We start from the raw sequence: 25,523 nt of genomic DNA, 5'->3' as shown, positions 1-25,523 counted from the left end.
GACGAACAATTTGAAAAAATAAAAAAAAATACTTCTTGAGTCAACTGATTTCAATGACCCCATCGCTACATCCATTGTTAAGGCCTTTACTCATGGAGTTGAGGGGCTATAGAATAATTAAGGGAGAAGGACTATTTGGTGTTTGAACTTCCTATTAATTTTCTAGATCATAGGAGGTTACTTAGGAACAGATCTTCTAACCTATTTCCTAAACTAATGTAATCTCCTATGTATCATTGTATTAAAGAATCATTCAGTAATTAAAACACTAGCATTTTCATAACCCCTGATAATATTTCAAATACCAATATAATTCACTACTAACTTTCAAACATTAACCAATGAGAATTTAGATACTCAAGCAAAGATAAATTAGTTTTTCCTTGAAGTTTGTTTAATCTACTATGTATTTATTTTTTACTGTCTAAACATAGTTATTCATACTCATACCTATCCTTGTTTAGAATTAACTTTCGCTTGACTCTTACTATATGAACAAGTTCATTTCCACCCGAGTTTGTTCTTGCTCGGGCCTATAGTTTGCTCTACCGTTAACAACTTACCGAGTTTATCCTTGCCCATGTATATTTTCGCCCGGACTTGGGTCCCGCTCGGCTTTTAACGACCGGCCAGGCTTATTCCTATACTTATAGAATATAAAGATTATAATCTGTGTTATTCATCTGAGAATATTAAAGGTTAGTAACTTCTATAACCATTCAATGTCCGTCCGACTTTCAAAACTTAAACTTATTCTCGATAATCGCACCGGTGACTCATTGCATTGATTATCGGCATCGGTTTCCTATTGGGGGCACGTGTGTATCTAACATTACATATGTACCTTTGTTACTGTATCCACTGCCTCACTCGATCATCTAATGGCTCATAGTTGATCCCGCCCTTTACACTACTAGAATTCAACGGTGGATCCAACAGTTTCCCTTAACTAGTCTTTTTGAAAAATCCTTATAAATATTTAGAGAAAACCCTAAGACTTCATCATCTTTCCCCCGACTCTCTATTCTTCTCCTTTATGACATTAACAATCCTTTCTCTCTAAGATGCAGAGGCATAGTGAGTGGTATACTCAATGTTCTTCAAACTTCACCCTCCATGAGGCTTATGAACTCCAGGCGAACTATGTCATTCCTTGCTACATAGTCCTTCCTACCCCAAAAGATCGCCCTCACCGTCCTCCACCAGAGAGCATTGCGGTCTTCAAGGAATAAGTCATATTTGGCCTTCGATTTCCTCTACATCCCTTTTTCATTGATGTTAGCCGCTATTTCAATCTTCCTTTACACCAACTTATTCCCCAATCTTTCAACATCTTGAGTGGTGTTGTTATTGCTTTCTACTTATTCGATGTCCCTTTATCACCTCCTTTATTCCATCATTTTTTATATCTCCATCAGATGGAAAATGGTCTGTTCAAATTTCAAGTATGTCCTAAGGTCATTCGATTCAATAGGGTTTCTCTCCAAGGGGAATGGAGAGGCAAATACTACTCATACGCCTTCCCTTTCCTCCACTTTATCATGTAAACTGGCGTCAAGACCTTCCTCCCGTTCCCAACTTGGGCAATATCTCCAGGGATCCTTCCTTCCGTGCTTCTATGGGAAAACTAAAAGGTGCCAAGTTTAACTTGTCCATGTTGATCGTAGAAGGTTTACTATCTACTTTTGGCCTCAGTCCAACCAACATAGAATTGAGTGCCTCCTTTGGTAAGCTCGCTTTCCTTATAAATGTTTGTTTGCTATTTTTTTATCATTCATTATACGATTTTTTAACCCTCACTCATTTTCCTAGCTGAGCCTATTATCCCAGTCTTTTTATATAAGAATACTCGACTAACAAGAGCAGTTTTGACCAAACTGGAAGAGGACTTATTGAGGGAGCGTTGTCTTAATCAACCTTCTTCCTCCCTTGCTTTACTTTCCTCAGTCAAGCCAACACGAGAACCATCTTCCGGCTCCTCATGACAAGATACTCCTTTTGTCGTCAGGTGCAAAAAAAAAAACCCCCAAACGGAAGCTTCAGGCCCAAAGTTACTCACATTTTCCAACGTCAAACAAATTTCCATCACTGTGGCCAAAATTTCTTATGACCGAGGTAAAGAGCCTGCATCCTCAACATGCAGTCATTCTCATTTTCCACTTGATATGATGAGGCCTGACCTTCTTATACCTATGTCTCGTGCACTTCCTCCAGTTATTCCTTCTATTGAGACAACCTCAAATGCCCCTTCACCAATTATTTACCAACTTTGGCTCATTCTCCAACTAAATCTCGCGCAAGGCAGACCCTTGTAGGTGATCTGCTAGCCCGAGATCTAAATGACCAGCATATTAATAGAGTCCTGAATTAGTCAAGCCAGCATCCCCTCCTAATCATCTTTTGCTCCCTCACAATCGCCTGATCTTTCCCTTGCTCCTCCTCCAGGGTCTGCAACTTCTACTAGCCCTCCATGCCTCTTTAAACAATCCCATGGGTTACCTTCTCACCCAGGGATAAATTATACCTCCCCTCCATCTTATGGGATACTCAAGTTAAAAGGTCCATTAATTGAACCATGGCTACAAGCATAAAAACAAATGCGAAGTAGCATAATTGTTGAGCGTGCTGACGAACACAACCGTAATGCTACTGTCGTAAGTCTTTAATTAGATTCTGTTAACTTATTACTGCAAGATATGATTCTATTATTATTTTATCTAGTTTTATGCTTCAAACTTACATTTAGGTTAGCTAGTCATGGATTTGGAGAGAACTAACAAGATTTTAAAAGATAGAGTAGAAGAACTACATGCTAATCCTGCTATTCCCAATGATGAAATTGTTCAATTACAAGGGAAAATAAATTCACAGGTCAAGCTTATCACTAGACTAGAGGAAACTCTATAAGGTTATCACCAATCATTATAGACTCAAGAGACTAAGAAGGAAATCTTGGAACATCAACTACAAAAGAGTGAATCTCAATTTCGAGTGAAGAAGATTCTAAAAGATAAGGCTCTTCTAGATTTAGCTCAAAAACTACATTTTTAGAAAGGCTAGAACCATCTCCTAGCTCTAGATCTCCTGAACTAGCTCCAGAGTTGGCCACCAAAAATTTTTTATTACTACAACAACAGGAGAAATTAAGAGCCTAAGATTCAGAAATAAACTCCTTACTAGATGAGCTAAAACGTTCCAGAGTAGAACAAGCTGCTCTTAAAGTTGAGAAGGGCAACCTTCAGTCTGAACTTCAGATGTACAAGGAAAGTGAGGAGGAACGATGGCAGCACAAACAAAGATCCTATTTAGACTCCCACAAATTTAGCGAAGAATATGCCAGACATATTGTAGGGGCTCTCACTCACTCAGTTGAGGGGGTTGTTCAACAATTAAGGGAGGGAAGATACTTATGAAGGGAGCCCCCTCCTCTCTTTATAAATTGCCGATGACTCAATAAGGAGCTGCCGAAAGAATTCTTAAGTAAATTTGAGTGAGTATGTATTCTTGTACCATATTTTTATAATATTTACTTGCTATTCAAAATGATGATAAAACATTATACACCAGTAGAAATTAGTAAGTACCTGGCTATCTTATGTAATTCCATGTATTTTTATAGCATATGCTCTATAGAGAAATTTCATGGAGAAACTCTTCATAATATAGAAAGATCATGAATATTTGACTATTGAAAAAATAGTCACTTATAGCGTTCCCATATTAAATAATGCCCAAGATAGATATAAATCACGAGGTGGAGTAAACAGTCCCAATATTATATAAGTATTTAATGATGACTTCTTTGCCTGAATTATGAATCATCCTAGCATATAACACTGCACGGTACAAACAAACCAAATTCAACGATAGACTGGACGATTATATAAGTCCAAGTGAAATAAGCAAGCTAGATATAATATAAGCAGAGTTGATAATGAATTCCTAAAATACATAATAGATCGATCGGACATGTAATCCCGAGCAAAATGAGTCAGTCGGACATACTATAAGCAGAGTTTATAATGAATTTTTGGATTACATAATAGATCGATCGGACATGCAATCCCGAGCGAAATGAATGAGCCAGACATATTATAAGCAGAGTTTATAATGAATTCCTAGATTACTTAATAGATCGATTGGGCATATAATTCCGAGTGAAATAGGTCAGCCAGATATACTATAAGCAGAGTTTATAATGAATTTCTTAACTGCGTAATAGATCGATCGGACATATGATCCCGAGCGAAATGAGTCAGCCAGACATACTATAAGCAGAGTTTATAATGAATTTTTGAATTGCATAATAGATCGATAGGACATATAATCCCGAGCGAAATGAGTCAGCTAGGCATACTATAAGGTGAGTTTATAATGAATTTCTAAACTACATAATAGATCGATCAAACATATAATCTCGAGTGAAATGAGTCAGCCGAACATATTATAAGCAGAGTTTATAATGAATTCCTAGACTATGTAATAGATCGATTAAACATATAATCCCGAGAAAAATGAGTCAGCCAGACATATGATGAATTTTTGGGCTGACTAATAATCCAGTCAAGCATATAATTTTGAGTGAAATAGACAGACCGAATATTTGTATAATAAATTCTCAGGCTGAATAATAAATAGATCGGATTTGTGATGCCAAACATAATAAGTAGACTGATTATGTATAGATATTTCATGACAATTTTCTAGAATTGAATGATAAGTTGCTTCACTCTAAGTGAAATAAATATATTAGATATTGGTGAATATTTTATAATGAATCCCCAGGCTGAATGATAAACTAGCCAAATCTGTGATGCCGAGCAAAACCTCTAATTGTCTGTATAGTTTAAAGTATGTAGTCGTCCCTACGACCGCTCGACTGTATGGTTTAAAATCTCTGGTCACCCCTTAAGGCCGCTTATATGATCACCCCTTAAGGTCATTGATCGATTGTTGATGGTTTAAAGTCTCCGACCATCCGTATGATCGGTTGACTGTTGATGGTTTAAAGTCTCCGACCATTTGTGTGACCGATCGACTGTTGATGGTTTATAGTCTCCGGCCATCTGTGCGACCGGTCAACTGTTGATGGTTTAAAGTCTTCGACCGTCTATGCAACTGGTCGACTAATGATGGTTTAAAGTCTTCAGCCATCTGTGTAATCGGCCGACTATTATAGTTTAAAGTCTCTAGCCGTCTGTGCGATTGGTCAATTATTGATGGTTTAAAGTCTCCGGCCATCCTGAGATCCATGTTAAGTTTTGTAATTGCCCAATAAGCTTTATGTTCCAATTCAACTGGAAGATGATATGACTTTCCATAGACTAACCGAAATGGAGTCATATCAATAGGAGTTTTGTAGGTAGTACAATATGCCCATAAAGCATCTTCTAACTTCAATGACCAATCTTTGCGTGAAGTTGAGACTGTTTTCTCTAGTATAGCTTTGATTTCACGATTAGAGATCTCAACTTGCCCATTAGTTTGTGGATGGTATGGTGTTGTCACTTTGTGATTTACTCCATATTTCTTGAGTAAGTTTTCAAACTGTTTTTCTATAAAATGCGACCCCCCATCACTAATGACTTCCTTGGGTACGCCAAATCATGGGAAGATTATCTTTTTAAATATTTTGATAAATATTTTTGCATCACTTGTAGGAGAAGCTATTGCCTCCACCTATTTCGACATATAGTCCATCGCCACCAGAATAAACCTATTTCCATATTAAGAAGGAAATAGTCCCATAAAATATATCCCCCATACATCAAATAATTAAACTTCAAGAATGTAGTTTTGTGGCATTTCATTTCTCCTAGTGATATTTCTGGTCCTTTGGCATTGATCACAGGATTACACAAATTCTCGTGTATCTTTGAATAAAGTAGGTCAGTAAAGCCCACTTGTAGAAATTTTGCAGATGTCTTTGAACATCCCAAATGTCTTCCATATGATGAAGAATGACAATAGAACAAAATATCCTTAACTTCTTCCTCTGGTACACATCTTCGATAGATCACATCACTACATTTTTTGTAAAGAAGCGGTTCATCCCAAATATAATTTTTAACATCTGAAAGATATTTTTTCTTTGGTTGTCTAGAGAAATTTGGGGAAAGAACTCCACTTTCTAGATAATTAACAAAGTATGCATACCAAGGTGTCTTTACACATGCCAATGCAAATAGGTGTTCATCTGAAAAAATATCATCAATAGGTACATCACACTCTACATCATTTTCTCCATTTTACTATACTTGAGATAAATGATCCGCCACTACATTCTCTGCCACTTTCTTATCTCTGATTTCTAAATTGAATTCCTGAAGAAGTAAGATCCATCTGATAAGTCATGGTTTAGCATCCTTCTTATCTAGTAAATATCGAATGACCGCATGATTAGTATAAACTATCACTTTTGAACCAACTAGATAAGATTTGAACTTATCAAATGCAAAAATTACTGCTAGGAATTCCTTTTCTGTAGTGGAATAGTTTACTTGATCTGCATCTAGTGTCTTGCTTGAATAGTAAATTGCATGTAAAACCTTGTTCTTCCTTTGCCTTAAAACTGCACCTACTGCAAAATCACTAGCATCACACATAATCTCAAATGTGAGCTCCCAATTTGGTGCTTGGATTACTAGAGCTGAGATAAGGGCACTTTTAATCTTTTTGAAAGCCTCCATACAATCATCATCAAAACAGAATTCAACAACTTTATTCAACAAATTTGTAAGTGGCTTAGCAATTTTTGAGAAATCCTTAATGAAGCGTCTATAGAATCCAGCATGCCCCAAGAAACTCCTTACTCCTTTTACATTAATCGACAGGGGTAACTTCTCTATTACTTCTACCTTGGCTTGCTCTACTTCAATCCCATGCTCTGATATCTTGTGTCCCGAAACAATTCCTTCTTTAACCATGAAGTGATATTTTTCCAATTTAACACCAAGTTTACATCTTCACACCGTTAAAGAATCATAGAAAGATTTAGTAAACAAGTATCAAAATTATTTCCATAAACTAAGAAATCATCCATAAATACTTCCATGATTTTCTCTATTAAATCTAAAAAAATTGTCATCATGCACTTTTGAAATGTAGTCAGAGCATTACAAAGTCCAAATGGCATACGACGATAAGCGAAAGTTCTGTAGGGACATGTAAAAGTAGTCTTCTCTTGATCTTGAGGGTGAATTGGAATTTGGAAGAATCCTGAATAACCATCCAAATAACAAATATATGAGTATTTTACCAATTTTTCAAGCATCTCATCAATAAATGGTAAAGGAAAATGATCCTTCGTAGTTTTTTTATTTAATTTCCTATAGTCAATACATATTCGCTACCTTGTTACTGTTCGTGTTGGGACTAATTTATTATTCTCATTCCTGATTATAGTCATCCCTCATTTCTTTGGAACTACATGCATTGGATTCACCCATTTACTATCTAAATAGGATAAATGATCTCAGCATCAAGAAGTTTAAGCACTTCTTTCTTCACCACCTCTTTCAAATTTGGGTTCAACCTCCTTTGATGTTCAATTGAATTTTTATATCCTTCTTCAAGTAAGATTCTATGCATGCAAAGAAAAGGATTAATACCTTTAATATCATCAATAGTGTACCCAATTGCTTTTCTATGCAACCTTAACTCTTTAAGCAATCTTTGTTTTTCTAGCTCGGTTAAATTTGCATTGATTATGACTAAAAATGTGGAATTCGGTCCAAGGAATACATATTTGAGGTTGGGTGGCAATGGCTTTAACTCAAGCTGTGGAGGAATAATTTTTGGCAAAGTTAAGTCTTGCTCTAGCAACTTTATTTCTTCTTCTGGATATTCTTCTTCTAGATTCTCCTCGGTTTCCAATACCATCTCTTTATTTTCCTCATAAATATCTTCATAAACATTTAGACATTCCACCTTTTCAAAAGGTTCATTTGAAGATATCTCTTTGCCAAACATTTTTGATAGAGATTCACAACACCAAGGAAATAAATCTTGGAAATCTTTTTGATTCAAAGTGATGCCTCTTTCAAGCTCATTTACACATTCTTGCTTATTTTCCTTGTCACTTTATTTTTCTTTATCTTCACATACACTAAATGAGAGAGTTGTTAAATTTTGCCCTGACCAATCATTAAGATTTGATGCTATCCTGTAGATTATCTCATATGCTTCATCCAAGCTTCTCTTCATGAAAGATCCTCTAGATGCAAAATCTAACTGACTCTTACTTCTGAAAGAAATCCCAACATAGAATAAGTGTACAATTAACCATTTCTCGATACCATGATGTGGGCATAAATGTAGAAGAGATAAATATCTCTCCTAGGCTTGATGTAATTCCTCCCCGACAAGTTTCATAAAGTTCAAAATTTGATTTCTCAAATGTATAGTCTTTTGTGGTGAAAAATAATTGTTCAAAAATCTCTTCTCTTACTCATCCCAATTCTGATACTCTGAGGTTGCAAAGTATTAAACCATCTCTTCACAGCATCCTTGAGACTGAAAGGAAAAAACCAATAATCGTATAGCATCAGATGAAACCTCCTCATATTTCAATGTATTACAATATCTGTGGAATTACATGAGATGTGAATAAGGGTTCTCCAATTCTAATTCCCCAAACTGATCCGGCTGAATCTTTGAGATAAAGGATGGTCTAATCATAAAATTCTTCACTTGAATATTTGGATGAACAATCAGCCCTAATTCTAGGACGGACTTTGGAGCTCCATAATCTTTCAATGATCTGAATACCATATTTGGATGTACTTGTTCTTTTGGATGTCTTTGCGAGGCTTTCTTTTTATGAAAAGTTTTATCAATTTCAGGATTAAAAGGTAGTAGATCACCTATAAAATTAGATCTTCGCATACAATAACAAAATCACAGAATTTGATTCACAAACAAAAAGAATAAAGAATGCAAAGAAAAATTGCAGAATAGAATTACAAAACTAGTTACAAGTTAGATGTGAGAAAAGAAAAGAAAAGAAAAGTTTAGTCTAACTCAAATGATAATCTCTAATGTTATAGACGCAGCCCCCGACAATGGCGCCAAAAACTTGTTACGCAACCGTAAGTGCACAGTTTCATCGTCAGTAATAAAAAGATATCATATCCACAGGGACTGGTTATAACCACTAAAGATATCTCAAAGTGAATTTGCTAAACAATCAACTAGGAATTATACATACTAAGAAGCAACTAGAAAATAGAAATAGAAAAGTAATGCAGAAACTAGGTTTTATGAAAGTTCTAGGAGATTTGGTTTCTTTGTGATACTTATCAATGTAATATGATTTACCAATTATCTCCTCAATTGTCATGTATTTGTAAGAAGTCGTCGGTTATCTCCTGCAGAAAACACCGGCAAGAGACTTATATCAACACCTTAAGCTATTAAATAGTTATGATCCCTATGAAGTCCGTTAGCGGGGCAGGCCCTATCACGACACCCCTCGGTCATACAACATAAAAACACATCACTAATCAATTCATATCAAGATATAGTGAACAACTCATCTATCTATCCCACTTCTTTGTAGATTCTTGCTCCACCCTTCAAGGTGATCCCCAAGATGTCCGTTAACGGGGCAGCCCTGTCACGACGCCCCTCGGTCAAACAATCTAGAGAATTCTTCTACAAGATCCACAAGTTATATAAATATATAATCAAGAATGATAATTAGATCCAAACACAACAATCCATACAAGATTGAATTGATACAAAATATAACATCATTGAAACAAGAAGTTAGCAAATCTTTGAAATCTTACATCAATTCACATCAAAAATACTCCCTCCAGCCTAGAACAAGAAATTCTACTCCATGAAACAAAGGAAAAGATCTGAAAACAAGAAGATCATAAATATTTCAATCCAAATCAAGAAGATAGAAAAGAAATGCTTATCTAGAGACGACGAGTAATCTTCGGAACCAATCCTTGCAACCGGAGTCGAATCGGGAATGGAGACGTCTTTACATCACCGGATCGACACCTAAAAGATGGAGAAAAACCTTTAGATTGGATCCCCCCACCCCAGAGGGAGAGCCTCCCCCTTTCAAAGAGGAAGAAGCCCTTTATATAGGGCAGGAAATTTGGGCGCCACACGACCCGTGTCACAGTCGTGTGAACCTCACATGACCTTGACTACTTAGCTCTTGGCCAGAGTCACACGACCGTATGAGATTCACGTGGTCGTGCCATGCTTCATCTCTGGATGGCTCACACGGCCGTGTGGTACAAACGGGCGTGCCAATCATGGCCTCTGTACAAGTTGCACCGCCGTGTGGCACACACGGCCTGGCAATGCTTGGCTTTTGGAAAGGTTGCATGGTCGTGTAGATCTGCACGGCCATGTTTTGATTCTGCTTCAAAAGTGACACGGTCGTGTGAAACCACACGTCCATGTCAGCCCCCTCTTCTACTGATGTTACACACCCGGTCTTCTCCACACGGCCAAGATCATTTTCCTTTCTGTTCCTTAGGCATGGTCGTGTGTGGCACACCTGGCTAGCGCTGACTTCCTTTGTTTTTTGATTAGATTCGCCATGAACATCATTTCCTCTCCAAATTTGACTCCTATAGACAGAAAATACACAAGAGCATATCTCCGAACAAAAAAAAATAAATATGTTGAAAGTAAAGCAAGGAGTATGAAAATGCATAGATAAAGCATGCATAAAATATAGGAATGTGCATCAAAACATGACCTTCGCTCGGCTGATCATATCCTAAGAACCCTGTATGATGCTAAGTGCTTTTATGCTCACTCAGTCAACCTTCCCCGACTGAGCGCACACAGAGAGTATGGTTGGGGATCTTGCGGCCGGCTAGAAGGGGGGTTGAATAGATGTTGACCCCAAATTATCGCTTCCTACGTATTCGTTAGTTTGTGCAGTGGAATAATACAAAACAAGCAAGCTAAAGATAATAAGGAAAGCACAAACCGCTAACACGTTTGTTTATGTGGTTCAGAGATAATTTGTTCCTATTCCATGGCTGTCCATAAGGTGGACGATCCCTCAATCCGTTGGTGGATTAGTCCCCGGAAACTCCGGCTAGCTTAAACCTCCTTATGGGTGGAGAAACCTCACCACAACACTCACCAAGAACGCTTGGACACAAAGGAAATCTTGAGCACTTAGTAACTACTAATTAGACTTTAACTAAGTCCAATTTCATCACCTTGGTCGGTCATCCCAAGCTCTTTCTTATACAGCTTAGAAGAAAGCATCCCTACTATTTTACCGTTACCAGTCGACTGATGTATGTACCAGTTGATTGGTGCCTGGCCAACGGGTCTCTACCAGTCCACTACTACAATGTACCAGTCGACTGATATAGTGCACCAGTTGACTGCTATAGTGCACCAGTAGACTGCTATAGTGCTGTTAACTACTATAGTGTCGCTAACTGCTACAGTGTTCGTTCACTACTGCAGTAACCCCCCCTCCCCCCTAGATTTTTCCCTGAGTACAATCTCTTATGTACTCGTACTCTCACAACTCACTTGACTTTTCTTTGTAGCCTTGACCTCTTGCCTTCATGCCTACTTCCTTTGGCTCTCATCCCTCGGATGCATCCAAGCCCATGGCTTGTCCCCAATGTCATCCTTCGTGTATGCCTCGAGTCGCTTCCCTCGGCCATTGTCCTTGCTGCCTGGTCCACAGTCCCTCGGATTCTCCATCCTTCACGGACCCAAAGCCATCAAGCTGAGTCATATGTGCATCCTGCAAACCTGCACACTCACATGCATATATCAAATAACAAGAGTAAACCTAACTTAAACCCTTTGCCCAAACATCAAAATACATGGTCACACCGGACCATTGGGATTGCTCCAACAATATTCCCCTTTTTGATGTTTGACAATACGTTTAAGTTAGGGAAAACAAATAGCAAATAACAATGCTAATAACAAATGGACTTATGTTGCCAAGTCTACACACTTGGACTTACACCACCGAATAAACTTACGTTGCCAAGGCTACTCACTTGGACTTATACCTCGGAATGGACTTACATTGTCAAGGCTACACACTTGGACTTACACTTCCGAATGAACATGCATTAGAACCTCCTATCACAAGGCTCCCCCAACACCTAAGCTCCCCAATGAGCTAGGATTTTCTCACAGGGATTTTTAAGAACCTATCACAAGGCCCCCTAACACCTAAGCTCCCCAATGAGCTAGAATATCCCAATTGTAGGGATTTTCTCATAGGAATTTTTAAGAACTTATCATAAGGCTCCCCTTATAGAAAGGCACTAAAGGTTTTCCCAACTAAACCTTACTTCTCCCCCTTTGCCTAACATTTAAAAAACTCTCAAACAATATCCTAATTGTTGAAAACTTATCATCCAAACTGACCATAAACTCATGTATTTATCCCCCATGGATCCCATACATCTGAATGAGTTGACATAGTTAAAATCAGCACTAAAAAATACTTTCAGGTTGGTACAAGTTGACTGCCCCCAAGAACCAATCGACTGCCCCCTTTGATTTCGACTCACAGAGCCCTCTGTATTCGAAATTCACTGTTACCAATCGACTGGTATCTACACCAGTTGACTAGTACCCATCAAAATGAGCTTACAGAGATATTATGTCCTTAAAACCACTATTATCAATCGAATGGTGTCTATACCAGTTGACTGGTACCCTATTTATGTAAAATTCAACATTGTCTGACCAACTTCAGAAATGTAACAGAAATTCCATAGACCTCTAAAAATTTATAAATTTTGTGGGGAGGTCTATTGTACTAATGTCTACTTGGAAACATTTTATTACAAAATGTATTTATCACCAATCTCAAGATTAACACAAAATCTAAAATTAGCTAAATGGTTCAATTGAACCTTGACCTAAAGTCCTAGTTTTGGCTTCCTCTTGATGTATTTGCCCATACTTACCCACAATGCATCCCTAACATTGATTTATATGGCATCTATACATCCAAAACTAATTATCATGCTATATGACCCTAATGCCATATTTCTTGCATGAAATACAAACTAATTGTGTCAAATCCCTAGGTTTGAGACTCAAGTCTGTCTCCAAACCAATTGGCACATTCCATGGCTCCTCTAGACTCCCAGTAAAATCCACTTGAGATCCATTTTTCATGGGTCTCAAATTGACTCTTCGAGCTCCCCCTAGAGCTCTTAATCATAGTCACCTCCCTAGGTGACTCATCCATAATTGCTAGGCCACATCGGTGCACCTCCGGTGATACATGGCCTACAAACATAACCTTTTTTACCTTGAACACCTTGTCCTTGGTTAACTTCTTCTTACCTTTAAATGACTTTCCCTTGTCATTTATTGACTTCTTCTTGCTATAGTCATATACAACCTTAGCATAAGATTTTTCCTTAGCCTTGGAGACATTAAATCGGTCTCCCAAACTCAATCTATCATTGTTGGATCTTTGGCTACCCAACACCATACTTAACCCCCTAGATCCAACATTGAATCTTGCTATGGTTTTCTCCAATTGATCAAGCTTTGCCTTCAAAGCTTGATTCTCCCTTTCTAGGTTCCTAATCCTAGAGTTAATTTACCCACATTGGGCATTCCTAGACCTACCCTTCCTAGGCATGTGTCTCCCATTCTTGGGATTAATGCTTTGGTTCTCCTTAGGTCTACCATTTCTAGAGTTATCATGAATGAATCTCTTAGGGTTATGATCTACATTGACTCTATCTCTATCATGATACCTAAAGCTAAAATTTTGCATGGGTAAATAATGAAAGTTATTTCTAGCATGCATGGGAGCATAAGAATTTAAATTTGAATTACACTTCAAATTAGGGTATACCTCCCTTACCCTTAAAGCTCCCCCTTGACTTGAGCTTCTCTTCTTCTCCCATTTCTTTAAATGTGCTAGCTTCTTGATCTCCCTCTTCTTAGGGTATTTGGTGTGGCAGCGGCCCTTCTCTCCACATGTGAAGCATATAATACGTGATCTCCTTCCATGGGTTTCTTCATCCCTGCAACCCATGTTAGTATTTAAAATAACTTGATTGGGTTTAGGAGTTACATTCTCCTTACCCATTGGACACCTACTCTTGTAGTGTCCCTTTTCATTACACCCGAAGCAAATGATGTGGTTCTTTGACTTTACTTCAGTGGAGACGCTCACTAAGTTGGTTTCCAAGACTTCTTCTTCTTCTTCTTCACTTGTCTTGGAATCTTCTTCAATTCTTGAGGATGTAGATGATACTTCCTCATCCTCCTTCTCCTCCTCGGATGTTGAGCATGACTCAACTTTCAGTTTCTCCACCTCCTCTCCTTGAGCAATTAAACTCATTTCCTTGGACTCTTCTTCTTCTTGTGTAGGTATAAGTTCTTTGCCTAGAACTTTCTTTACTTTGCTCCACAATTCGTGGGCATTCTCGTATTCACCTACATCACTTATCACATTAGGTGGCAAAATATCGATTAAAATCGATATTATCTTATCATTTTCCTTTGATCATGAGGTTTGCTCCTCTGTCCAATGACGTGGTCGGAGCTTCTTCCCTTTCTTGTCCTTCGAGACTTTAAACGGCTCCTTGACCACCATCATGGTGCCCTAATCCGTGTTGAAGAAGACCTCCATCTTCATCATCTAATAGGTGATGTCCCATAAGCCTCCGCCTTCAAACTTTGGCGGTTCAATCAAACCAGTCATCCTTGTTTCCTTGGCGTTAGTCCAAAGGAGAGCGTCCTTGCTCTGATACCAATTGTTGGAGATCTTGTAACCGTCTAGAAAGGGGGTTGAATAGACGTTAACCCTAAATTATCATTTCCTATGTATTCATTAATTTGTGTAGCGGAATAATACAAAATAAGCAAGCTAAAGACAATAAAAAAAGCACAAATCGCTAACATGTTCGTTTACATGGTTCGGAGATAACCACAAACATAAAGAGTTGTTACGAATATATGATAAGAAAGCATGTATTCACCAACTAAAGTTGACATTCTTAGCACTTTTATACTTCAAGTTTTTCGCTTACCGACCTTACTCGTACATTGATCTAATGCCAAAACTACTGGTTTCTAATTCTTGGCTTTGATACTACACTCGGCTCTACAATAGGAATTAACTAGACAATTGCAAAAAGAAAGAACAAAAAACATAACTTTCAAAAATCAACTTATCTAACCAAGCGTATTAAGTATCTAAAATGACAACAATATCTTGGTTCTCAACATGTTCATCGAGCACTCCTAAGGAAGTTCGATTAATTCAAAAAGAAGAAATCAATTAAAATTCAATTTTGAAAGGAAAAAAATTAAATCAAATGAGCAACTTAACCCATGTGCCAATAGTCGCTATCAATGGTAACCATCATGGTGATGGTGAAATTCCTAATCGCCAAGCACTGCTCGGTAGCGGTCGAGCATAGCCGACCAGCGGTAAAGCACTATCGGCCAGAAGCCAAGCACTGCTCAATGGTGGTCAAGCACTGTCGGGTGCGGCTGAGCATTGTCGGGTGCCTCCAAGCACTATCGGGTGCAACCAAGCAATATCGGGTGTGGCTGAGCATTACTAGGTGTGGTCGAACATTGTCGAGTGTGGACGAACATTGCCTACTATGGTCGAGCACTACCAGGGTCTATCGTACACTATGGGCACAACCGAGCGCTATCGGGCACGACCAAGCACTGTCGGGCACAACCAAGCACTACCGTGCATTGTAGTTCTCAATGTCCGTCGAGCACTACCTGGCGCGATAGTGCTTGACTCCGATAACCACAGTGAATTGAGACAAGGGGAGAATTAGAGGGAAATACCTGTTAGAGTAGGTGCCCTACAAGAGAACTATTGAGTAGGGCTTTATTGACTCGTATAAATAAACATCCTTTATTTTAATATAATTCAATATAGTATGGCATTTACATTATCTTTCAACCCATGCATGCATAGATAAAATACTTGAATATATTATAGTGAGATGGGGTGGTACATATGATGACCATTATAAAATATATAAATATTCACTAGATATTCTAAACATGTTCCTAGTTAATTAGGTTGCCTAATAAATAAGGATAAAAGGTCACTCGAGTTAGAGACTAGCATCTGTAATGTAGTGTACGATATTTCATTAGTAAGAACATAGAGATGTTCAAACATATAGATGGGTGTTTATACGATGAGTTCATCGAACAACTCTCATACAGACTTTCCAAGTGGTTATCATTTATCAAGTAGAAAAGTCTTTGGTTGTGGTTGTACACTAATAGTCTTTGTGACCCGAGACAATACTGAGACTCTATATGTTGGGTTATACTTTGACTCATTTACCAACTCCATTAGGGTCATCAGGTGGTGAAATTAGGTGTAGTAACAAAATATATAGGAGTTAGTGTATTATAGTCAAGGATTAACCACACATTCGTGGGTGTGGATATCTTATGTAATATATTGTTCTATAGTGTATGAAGTCTCTAATTAGAGTTGTAAGATGTTCTTTAGAAAAGGAGTTTCCTAGTTGCAAAATCCCCGTGAATCCACGTGAATATTTGGTCAAGATCAACACCTTAAAATCCCCGTGAATTTTGTATGTCACGATAGTATAGACGTATACAAAATCAAAGAGGAGATTTTATCCATTAATTTTATTATCTCGTCAACCTAACTTTATGACAAATAAAATTAATAGTTGGTCTATCTCTGATCAAATATTTGGTCAAAACTTTGAATTTAAAATAATATTGATTCCTCAAAACAATATCATTTAAACTCACTAACACCTCTAACAACGGGAATTTTGCATGCCACGATAGTGTGAACGTATACAAAATCAAACATTTGTAAGAGGGGTTTTACCCATTAATAACCTTGTCAACCTATCTTTATGACAAATAAAATTACCTCAAACACCGTGAAGTTTGTATGCCACGATAGTGTGGATGTATACAAATCCAAACATTTGTAAGAGGGGTTTACCCATTAATTTTATTATCTTGTCAACTTGACAAATAAAATTACCTCAAACACTGTGAATTTTGTATGCCACGATAGTGTGGATGTATACAAAAACTCAACATTTATAAGAGGGGGTTTTAATTTTATTATCTTGTCAATTTATCGTTATGACAAATTAATAGTTGGTTTTCCTTCGGTCACACAAATAATAGTAGTGACTCCGATGGGGAGGATACTATTAAATGTGCCTAAGTATATACCATTACTTGATACTTAGTCCATTAAATAAGATTGTGCCCTTCCGATGGGAAAGATCGCACGCTCCTAATTAATTTCCTATAATCATCCAAAATGGAAGTTTGATCTAGTGGTCTGCAAACAAACTCATCCGATATGGAGGAAGGCACTCAGAGCCAACGCACAAATTTGTTTGCATCACTTACAAACCAGTAATGGAGATCGTGGAATTTATTTAAAAAATTCCTCTCCCACTTAGTTATTTAAGGTGAGGAATTTTATCCTAGCAAACACACATAGTAAATAAAAGCAATAAATATGGAAATTATTTTTCCAACTATTATGGCTTTGTCATCACTGTACTTTGTGTGCTCTTGCCCTAGGGTTCATGTCGTCAGGTCCATTGAGCTTCCTTTTTTTGTTGTGCCTCTGGTCCTCAATAGCGCCATGCCTTGCAAGGATACGATCCGCGAAAATAAAATTAAATTTTACATACATCGATCCTATATTCCATAAGGGAATGTACATCAAGTCTAGATCGAACATAAATGTAAAATCCTAGGGCTAATATAGCTCCTACTATATTAGTTAAATACAATCATCCACACACAATAAAATGCCCTTGGCATGTCCAAGGGTCCAATCACACACAATATATATAAGTCATAATAGTTGGAGCCTGCAATCACAAAGTTAGCACATCCTACTATTATCCTGCCTAAATTATGTATGACATGTGCATAATTAACTGAAAACCAAAACACACAGAGGCAAACCCTAGCTCTGATACCAATTGTTGGTTGGTCCTAGAAAGATCGTACCGACTCCACTGTACAAAAATTTTGTGCAAGTGTCGAACCTTTCCTAAACAACCTATTGTGTTCTTTAGAAATTAAATTAGGAATCGCAAACAGAACTTAACATTATTGATTCCAAATTTAACTTATCTGTTCTTAATGATTTAGATTTGGATCGCAAACGATGCTTAATATTATTGATCCAAATCCACTTATGTTATAAATTTAATTAAATATTAATTTCCAAAATTGGTTTCCAGGATTGCATGGCAAGGTACTAGTCCTTCTTGGATATGAGATCATCCACCACCGCCTAGACAAAGCCTTTTAAGGAAAGCTAATATTTAATTTCCTTATATAACTCTAGGTTTAACCAAAAGGAACAATCGAATCACAAATTTGGAAAAAAAAAAACACAAACTCGAATCACAAATTCGAAATTCTAGAATCATATGCCTCTTGTGTTTGGAATTCATACAAAGGAAAACTAACTAGCATGATGCGGAAAATAATTACTAGTTATACCTTTTCTTTGTATGCTAATAACCTCGAGATCTTCTGCCATATTCCTCGCCTCCTCTTAGGCATCGTGTGGGCGACGATCCTCCAAGATGAACACCACCACAAAGACTCCTCCTCCTTCTCTAAGTTTCAGCCACCACCACCACCAAGGAACAAAAGAGAGCAAGGGGAAAGGAAAAAGGAGAGGGTCGGCCACAAGAGAGAGCACAAGCAAGCGAACAAGAGTTGATGCAATCCCTACTTCTCTTCTTCTTCTCCTTCTCTTTGTATTCGACCACACAAAACAACCACAAGAGGTGGCCGGCCCTAGCATGAAGAGAAGCAAAGGGTCGGCCCTTAGGAGAAGATTAGAGAGAAGAGAGAAAAGAATAGCATCCTTCATGAGGCCTCTCCTCCCCTTCTTTTATAATACTTGCCCAAGGCAAATAAGGAAAGATTTTTACAAAAAATTAAAATCTTCCTCTTGTTTTTCCTTTCCTCCTTTTTAATTCTTTTTTTTTCTCCTCTTGATTGATTTAATTGATTGGCCGGCCCCTTGCTTGGGCACCAAGCAAGGGTGGCCGACCCTAAAAAAAGGAAGAAAAAATCTTGTAAAAATTTTATAAGCAAAGAAGAAAAGCTCTTATAAAATTTTACAAGCTCTCTTTTAATTTCCTAATGTGGATGTTAGAAAAGGAAAGTTTTAAAAATTAAAACCAAGTTTTAAAATTTAAAACTTCTCTTCTAAAATTTCCTTTTTTTAACATGGTTACAAAAAAGGAAACTTTCAAATTTAAAACTATCTTCCTTTTTTCTAAAAACCATGAGGATGGTTAAAAAAGGAAAGTATTAAAACTTTTAAACTTTCTTTTAAACCATGTGACCTAATTCAAATAAGGAAAGTTTTATAATTTTAAAATCCCTATTTTTAAAACTTGCAGATATCTACAAAGAGAAGATTTTAAAAATTCAAAACACTCCTCCTAATTTGAATTATGTGGTCGCCCCCTTCTTGCTTGGGCACCAAGCAAGGGGTCGGCCTCCTTTAAGAAGATAGTGGTCGGCCCTTGGCTTGGTCACCAAGCTTTGGGTCGGCCCCCCCTCTTGGACACCAAGATGAGATTTTCATGAGTGGATTTGAGGCATTAATGAGGCTACGACAGGGACCTAGAGAAGAAATTAGTTTTGGCCTCCCGACGAGCTTGAGTATCCCGTGTTCGTCCCGAACACACAACTCAAGTTTATCAATAATAACTCATTCTACTAGAGAGTTATTATTACACTACCGCACAAATCCCAAATTATATTATGGGCTCCTTCTTATCATGAGTGTGTTAGTCTCCCTGTGTTTAAGATATCGGATGCCCACTAATTAATTGAGTTTCTGACAACTCATTTTAATTAATGTCTTAGTCCAAGAGTAGTACCACTCAACCTTATCGTCATGTCGGACTAAGTCCACCTGTAAGGTTTAACATGACAATCCTTATGAGCTCCTCTTGGGGACATTATCAACCTAAATTACTAGGACATAGTTTCCTTCTATAATCAACAACACACACTATAAGTAATATCATTTCCCAACTTATCGGGCCTTTGGATTTATCGAACTAAATCTCACCTTTTGATAAGTCAAAGAAATAAATATTAAATATATGTGTTTGTCATTATATTAGGATTAAGAGCACACACTTCCATAATAACTGAGGTCTTGTTCTTTTATTTAGTCAATATAAAAAGAAACTGCCTCAATGGTCCTACTCAATACACTTTAAGTCTACTAGTGTAATTATATAGTCAAGATAAACTAATACCTAATTACACTACGACTGTTCTGATGGTTTGTTCCTTTCCATCTCAGTCGTGAGCTACTGTTTATAATTTATAAGGAACTGATAACATGATCTTCTGTGTGTGACACCACACACCATGTTATCTACAATATAAATTAATTGAACAACTACATGTAGACATTTGACAAATGTGATTCTTATAAATGTTTATACAAAAAGCTAGGCATTTAGTATAAACTCTAACAACTAGAAGATACATCACATGATTGTTGAATCAATATATAACCCTCGATGTACCAATGGTTATGGATATGACTGGGATAAATGAGATGAAGGGATCGGACTATACGTTAACCATAATCGACTAATTCTTGTGAAGACTATTCAGTGATACCTAGAGAGTTATGGGATGATGCTGCTAGATGCTCTTACTATGATTCGTTGGATACTAATCAGAATTAGTTATGACATCCTATAATCAAGCAGTTAATCATAGGATGAGACTATTAAGGGTATGCCCATATAAAGGATGATATAGTCCTGAATCATAAAAAGTTGTTAACCCAAGGCTACTTGTATCCTTGAACTATTGATGGGCATACATGTATTGGTTTCCTTATTTTCCGTTGTGAAAGTCAAATTCAAGTTGTTGAATTTAGCAAATAAAGTTTGATGTGATTGATCAAATAGTTAATTGACATCTAAAGTTTGATATGATCAAATATTATCATTAATAAGATTATGATGGACTCACATTATTATATTTTAGAAAAGGTCTAATATCTAGGGAGCCAAGATGGAAGAAAGAAAATGACTAGATTTAATTTGAGAGACGCTCATCTCTTCATATAGATGAAGAAACACTCATCTATTCATATTCCTTGGAGAGGTGAAGAGACATATATCTCTTTATATTCCTTGGATAGATGAAGAGACACTCATCTCTTCATATTCCTTTGAGAGATGAAGAGACACATGTCATGTCTCTTCATCTTCCTTGGATAGATGAAGAGACACTCATCTCTTTATATTCCTTGGAGAGGTGAAAAGACACATGTCTCTTCATCTTTCTTAGATAGATGAAGAGGCGTTCATCTCTTCATCTTCCTTGGAGAGTTGATGGGCTATATAAAGAGAGCAGCCATCCATGAATCAAGAGTGAGAAGTATTTTTCTTTTGTCGTTCCTCTCAAGAAGATAGAGATCTTCTCATATTTTTCATCAAGACAAATCCATCTCTTTGTCAATTGTTTGTTATAACCATCTTGACGATAAATGACAATTGATCTCTAATGCGATCAAGCATTGGAAAGGGGACTCTGATAGTGGACCAGATTAGACGGAGGAGGCACAAGTTCAAGATAAACAAAGATGAGCTATTTCGCTAAATCCGAAATAGTTTGAGTCATCCCCAAACAAAGGTTGTTTGAAAGGTATGTTTTGATTTATGTTTTGATTCATTTGTATAATGATGCATGTGTTAATAATTTTATTTAGATTTTACTTAAATGATCTAGTATGTTTCAATTAGATAGATTTGCATGTCTAAATAAAAGGATTAAATTGATATTAGATGAATCATTCAAATGATAGTTTATCTTTGTTATATTTTAAGAATCATACTTAAATGGTTAGATTATAATGCATACTTAGATTAAAGATCATACTCATGTTACTCATGTTTGTTTTAGAAAATCCATATGAACATTCCTTTGATTAATTGATAAATCATAAAATAAATTTTAAATTCTGTTGTGCATAAGGGTGTAGAAACATAATACATGAAATTTGAATTTCGTTCCAACAATACCTGCATGTTGGAGGAGGAAAGTACACCGGAGGAGAAGAGTATGCTGAACTGGTATGATTCCTAATCACCGGAGGGGAGATTGTAGTCGCCTAAGGGAAGATCGTCAGTTGTCGTGGGATTGTTTGTGCAAGGTGAAGATCAGGTTGTGAACCCTAATTTCTCTTTAAATTTAGCAATAGACACTGTTTAGTCTGTTGCTATTAGCAACAGCTAATATATACTCTAACACTATAATCAGTTGATTTTTAAAATTTTATTATATAATTAGTGACAGAGTACTTACTCCATCACTAATAGCAATGACGAATAAGTTATCCGTGACTAATAGTGATGGAATAAATAATCCATCGTTAAAACCGTCACTAATACATGATTTTCATCTAGTATCCTACATAGCTAGATCACTTCCTTTTATTCTCTCTCAAACCTTGGATGTTCATGTTAAAGTCTTGAGATTGAGTTCTTCCTTCTTAACCCCTAGATTTACGATTGAATCCTTTATATCAGAGGAGACCAGACTTGTTATATGTTCACATATAGGATTTTTTTTTTAAAGCTAAGTCAAGTGGATTGTATGCTTATATATTAAAAAATCTACTTGAGTACAAAACTCTTAGGAAGGACACTCAGTACTCCCAGTGTGGGAAATCGCAAGTCACTCCTGAGCACTATGTATCCCGAGTATCCTATCCACTTAGTGACTTGATCTCTTGAGTCACTCTTGGAGCGAGACAACCCAACACTTTGTACTACATACATTGGCCACATCCCAAGCTACTTGAATCAGATTTAATTTGACTCGGCTCCTCGATCCCACGCGAGGGGAGAAGTGTTGATATCAGAATCGTATTCTTTCTCAGTACAACAGACTCAGCCTATATGGTGTCTCCAATTCCACAAACTCAACCAATATGGCCCAACTCTAGATCAGACTCGAGTATGGTCCACATACAACCCACGACCAACAACTCTAGGTTTGTTTAATGACCCCTCAGATTTTAGAATAATAATCTTTTATAAATATTAAAGTCAGTGGAATGAGCAAGAGGAACTTGGTAATCAACCTAGCCTTACTTTCTTAATCCTCTATTTTTTTTCATTACTATTTTAATTTTATTTTTCAAAATCTCATGATAACTTAAATATCAGAGGGACTCATCGGGATGACTCGCATTGCCCTTTGAAATGTTTAATCCATTTAAGTTGATATGGCCAAAATGTGAAAGCAAACTTCATCAGTAATTTTCAATGAGAGATTTCTGTCCAAGGGCAGAGCCACGCTCAAGCCTATTCGAGCGGTAGCCCAAGGGCCCGATGGTGTTTAGAAAGGGAAAAACTCGGATTTGCTATTGGAAAAAGGAAAAAAACATAAGAAAAAGAGGAAGTAGCGCAGGGTGATGGCGTAGCTTGTAGCCCACAACCCGAGATAAGTCCAGATAGATCACCCGGGCGACACTACCATTGTTTCCAAAAATAAACTGGCAGCTAGAAATATATTTCTTTTATTTGTAACAATTCAAATTCAATAATAAAAATTATTCTAACGATGAGAAATTGAACTCGGAGGATTCTGTGGCGCTGGCTTCCATCCTCCAGGGCCACCATAGAACAAGCCAGAATCGACATTGTATACGGCTTCATAGAAGGGTTTGCCAATATCAAGGAACGTTTCTGCATGCTGGACATATGGCGGGTATGGATTAAGCTCCCCATTCAAAACGGTGATGTTCTTAAAAGATGCTCCTCCAAGTTCCCCATTGCCCGTCGGAGGACTAGGCTGATCCGTAGGAGAGCTAGCTGTCGCACTCAGTTGAATCTGAGAAGAATCAGCCAAGTTGTTGAAGATCTCCTTCGGCCAATAGCCAATCCATTCTTTGTCATTGACCAGCATCCAATTAGACGTTTTTGGATCCTAGAAAAAATAAGCAGACCTTTATTTTCAAACCGTCAAAATAAAAAAATAAAAAAAAAACTGAGAGTTGAGCTTCTGTTACCTTAAATATACTGAGTGCCAAGTTGCTTAGGGTGTAAACTAGGCCTGGTGTCACCCTTTCACTTGTTTGGATGAAACCAGCACAATGGATGTTGAAGCAACCAGTCTTTTGATACCCATCTGTCTAAAAAGAAAATCAAGTTATGATCATGAACTATAGTTAATCGATGAAGACTAAAACATTCCAAAACTCACTGTCCAATAAGTGAAGAAGTGAGTCAAGTTGTCTCCCTCAGCTTCATGATGAACCTACACAAGAGATAGAAGAAGAAGTGATTAGTTGAATGCAACAACAAGCCATGAGCATTGACTATTTGCGATTAATACTGACATGAAATCCAGCTTGTACGACGTTGCGGTAATCCAGAGGGCCTGTTTCTCCTTTATTGACAACTATTTGTGTTGCGCTTGTTTGAGTATCCAATACACCGGAAAGTTGATAAACATCCAAAATAGCTGATATTCCATAGAACTTCACTGATTCATTCAAATCCGAAAATGACACTCCAGCCGTCTGCAGATTCATATGTATAAATTCAGAATAGAATATTTAAACCCTTGCAAATGTATAGTTGCATATATATACTTACATAAGCTTCAACAGTTACAGTATCCTCTTGCAGATCTATGCGTTTGGTTCGTTGGATTTGCTTTTCTCTAATCAAATCTTCTCTTGTAGTTCTTCTGATAAGGACAGTGCCCCGAGGACAACGTCTAGGCAGCTTTACGGTTTCTGAGGATCCATTCTTGTTCATGCTCTTTGGAAACGATATAGATTTAATCTGTGTGATTAAGTGTGCATAGTCAAATGCATATTATGAGCACTGATGAAGATATAATATATAATTGAGATTGTTTTACTTACCTGAAGAGTGTGGTTCTTAAGCAAAGGATGATCGAAAGCTGGTTGTTTGTAAATATCCACACAGTCAAATGTGATCCCATACTCATCCTGTATCATTAATTTTTAAAAATAATTAAAAAGTATTTATAGGAAAAATTAAAAATATTTAAATATGAGAAGATGGTGCGGCTTGCCTTGAAAGATTTGACATAAGGCTTGTTAAGGGATTTGAGCTGTGTCTGCAATTCTTTCTCTTCTGCTTCAGACAAATACCTTGCAGTATGATCTGCAGCTACTGAGTGATACAGAAGAGCACAGAGAATGAATAAAACTAGAGCTTGTGATCCTTCCATGTGACCCATCTTCTCTTGAAGTAATCAAATCCACAGACGCTTATAAAGCGGAATAAAATCTCCTAAAAAGGAATGTTAGAGATGGTAACAACCATGAATGAGATTTTATTCATGATTAGCGGGTTTATGCGATGTGTAATTAGTTTTCAAGATATAATTGTAAGATATTTGTGAATAATTTGAGCCAATTTAATTGTCTGCTTAAAGAAATACCTGCAAAAAAGTAGAACAATGTTATTTTGAAGGCT

The 25,523-nt window shown here is 37.1% G+C and overlaps 1 protein-coding gene across 1 annotated transcript; it reads right to left on the bottom strand.

Annotated features, from left to right (window-relative positions):
- Positions 1-24,388: 24,388 nt before the first annotated feature.
- Positions 24,389-25,284, bottom strand: LOC121994903. Its single transcript, XM_042548787.1, has 4 exons — positions 25,117-25,284; positions 24,944-25,030; positions 24,669-24,860; positions 24,389-24,592 (listed from the first exon to the last, which is right to left on the bottom strand). The coding sequence occupies exons 1-4, from the start codon at positions 25,282-25,284 to the stop codon at positions 24,389-24,391; spliced, it is 651 nt and encodes a 216-aa protein (XP_042404721.1).
- Positions 25,285-25,523: the final 239 nt, after the last annotated feature.

Source organism: Zingiber officinale, chromosome 6A (assembly GCF_018446385.1).
Source record: "Zingiber officinale cultivar Zhangliang chromosome 6A, Zo_v1.1, whole genome shotgun sequence".
Classification (NCBI taxonomy): Eukaryota; Viridiplantae; Streptophyta; class Magnoliopsida; order Zingiberales; family Zingiberaceae; genus Zingiber; species Zingiber officinale.
This window is presented reverse-complemented; position numbering and strand designations above follow the sequence as displayed.

Bases quoted from the DNA above. Each gene is read 5' to 3' on its own strand.
- LOC121994903 (XM_042548787.1), bottom strand. From the start codon at position 25,284: ATGGGTCACATGGAAGGATCACAAGCTCTAGTTTTATTCATTCTCTGT. The intron at 25,031-25,116 runs GCAAGCCGCACC...TTAATGATACAG, and splicing joins CTTATGTCAAATCTTTCAAG to GATGAGTATGGGATCACATT. The intron at 24,861-24,943 runs GTAAGTAAAACA...TTAATCACACAG, and splicing joins TTAAGAACCACACTCTTCAG to ATTAAATCTATATCGTTTCC.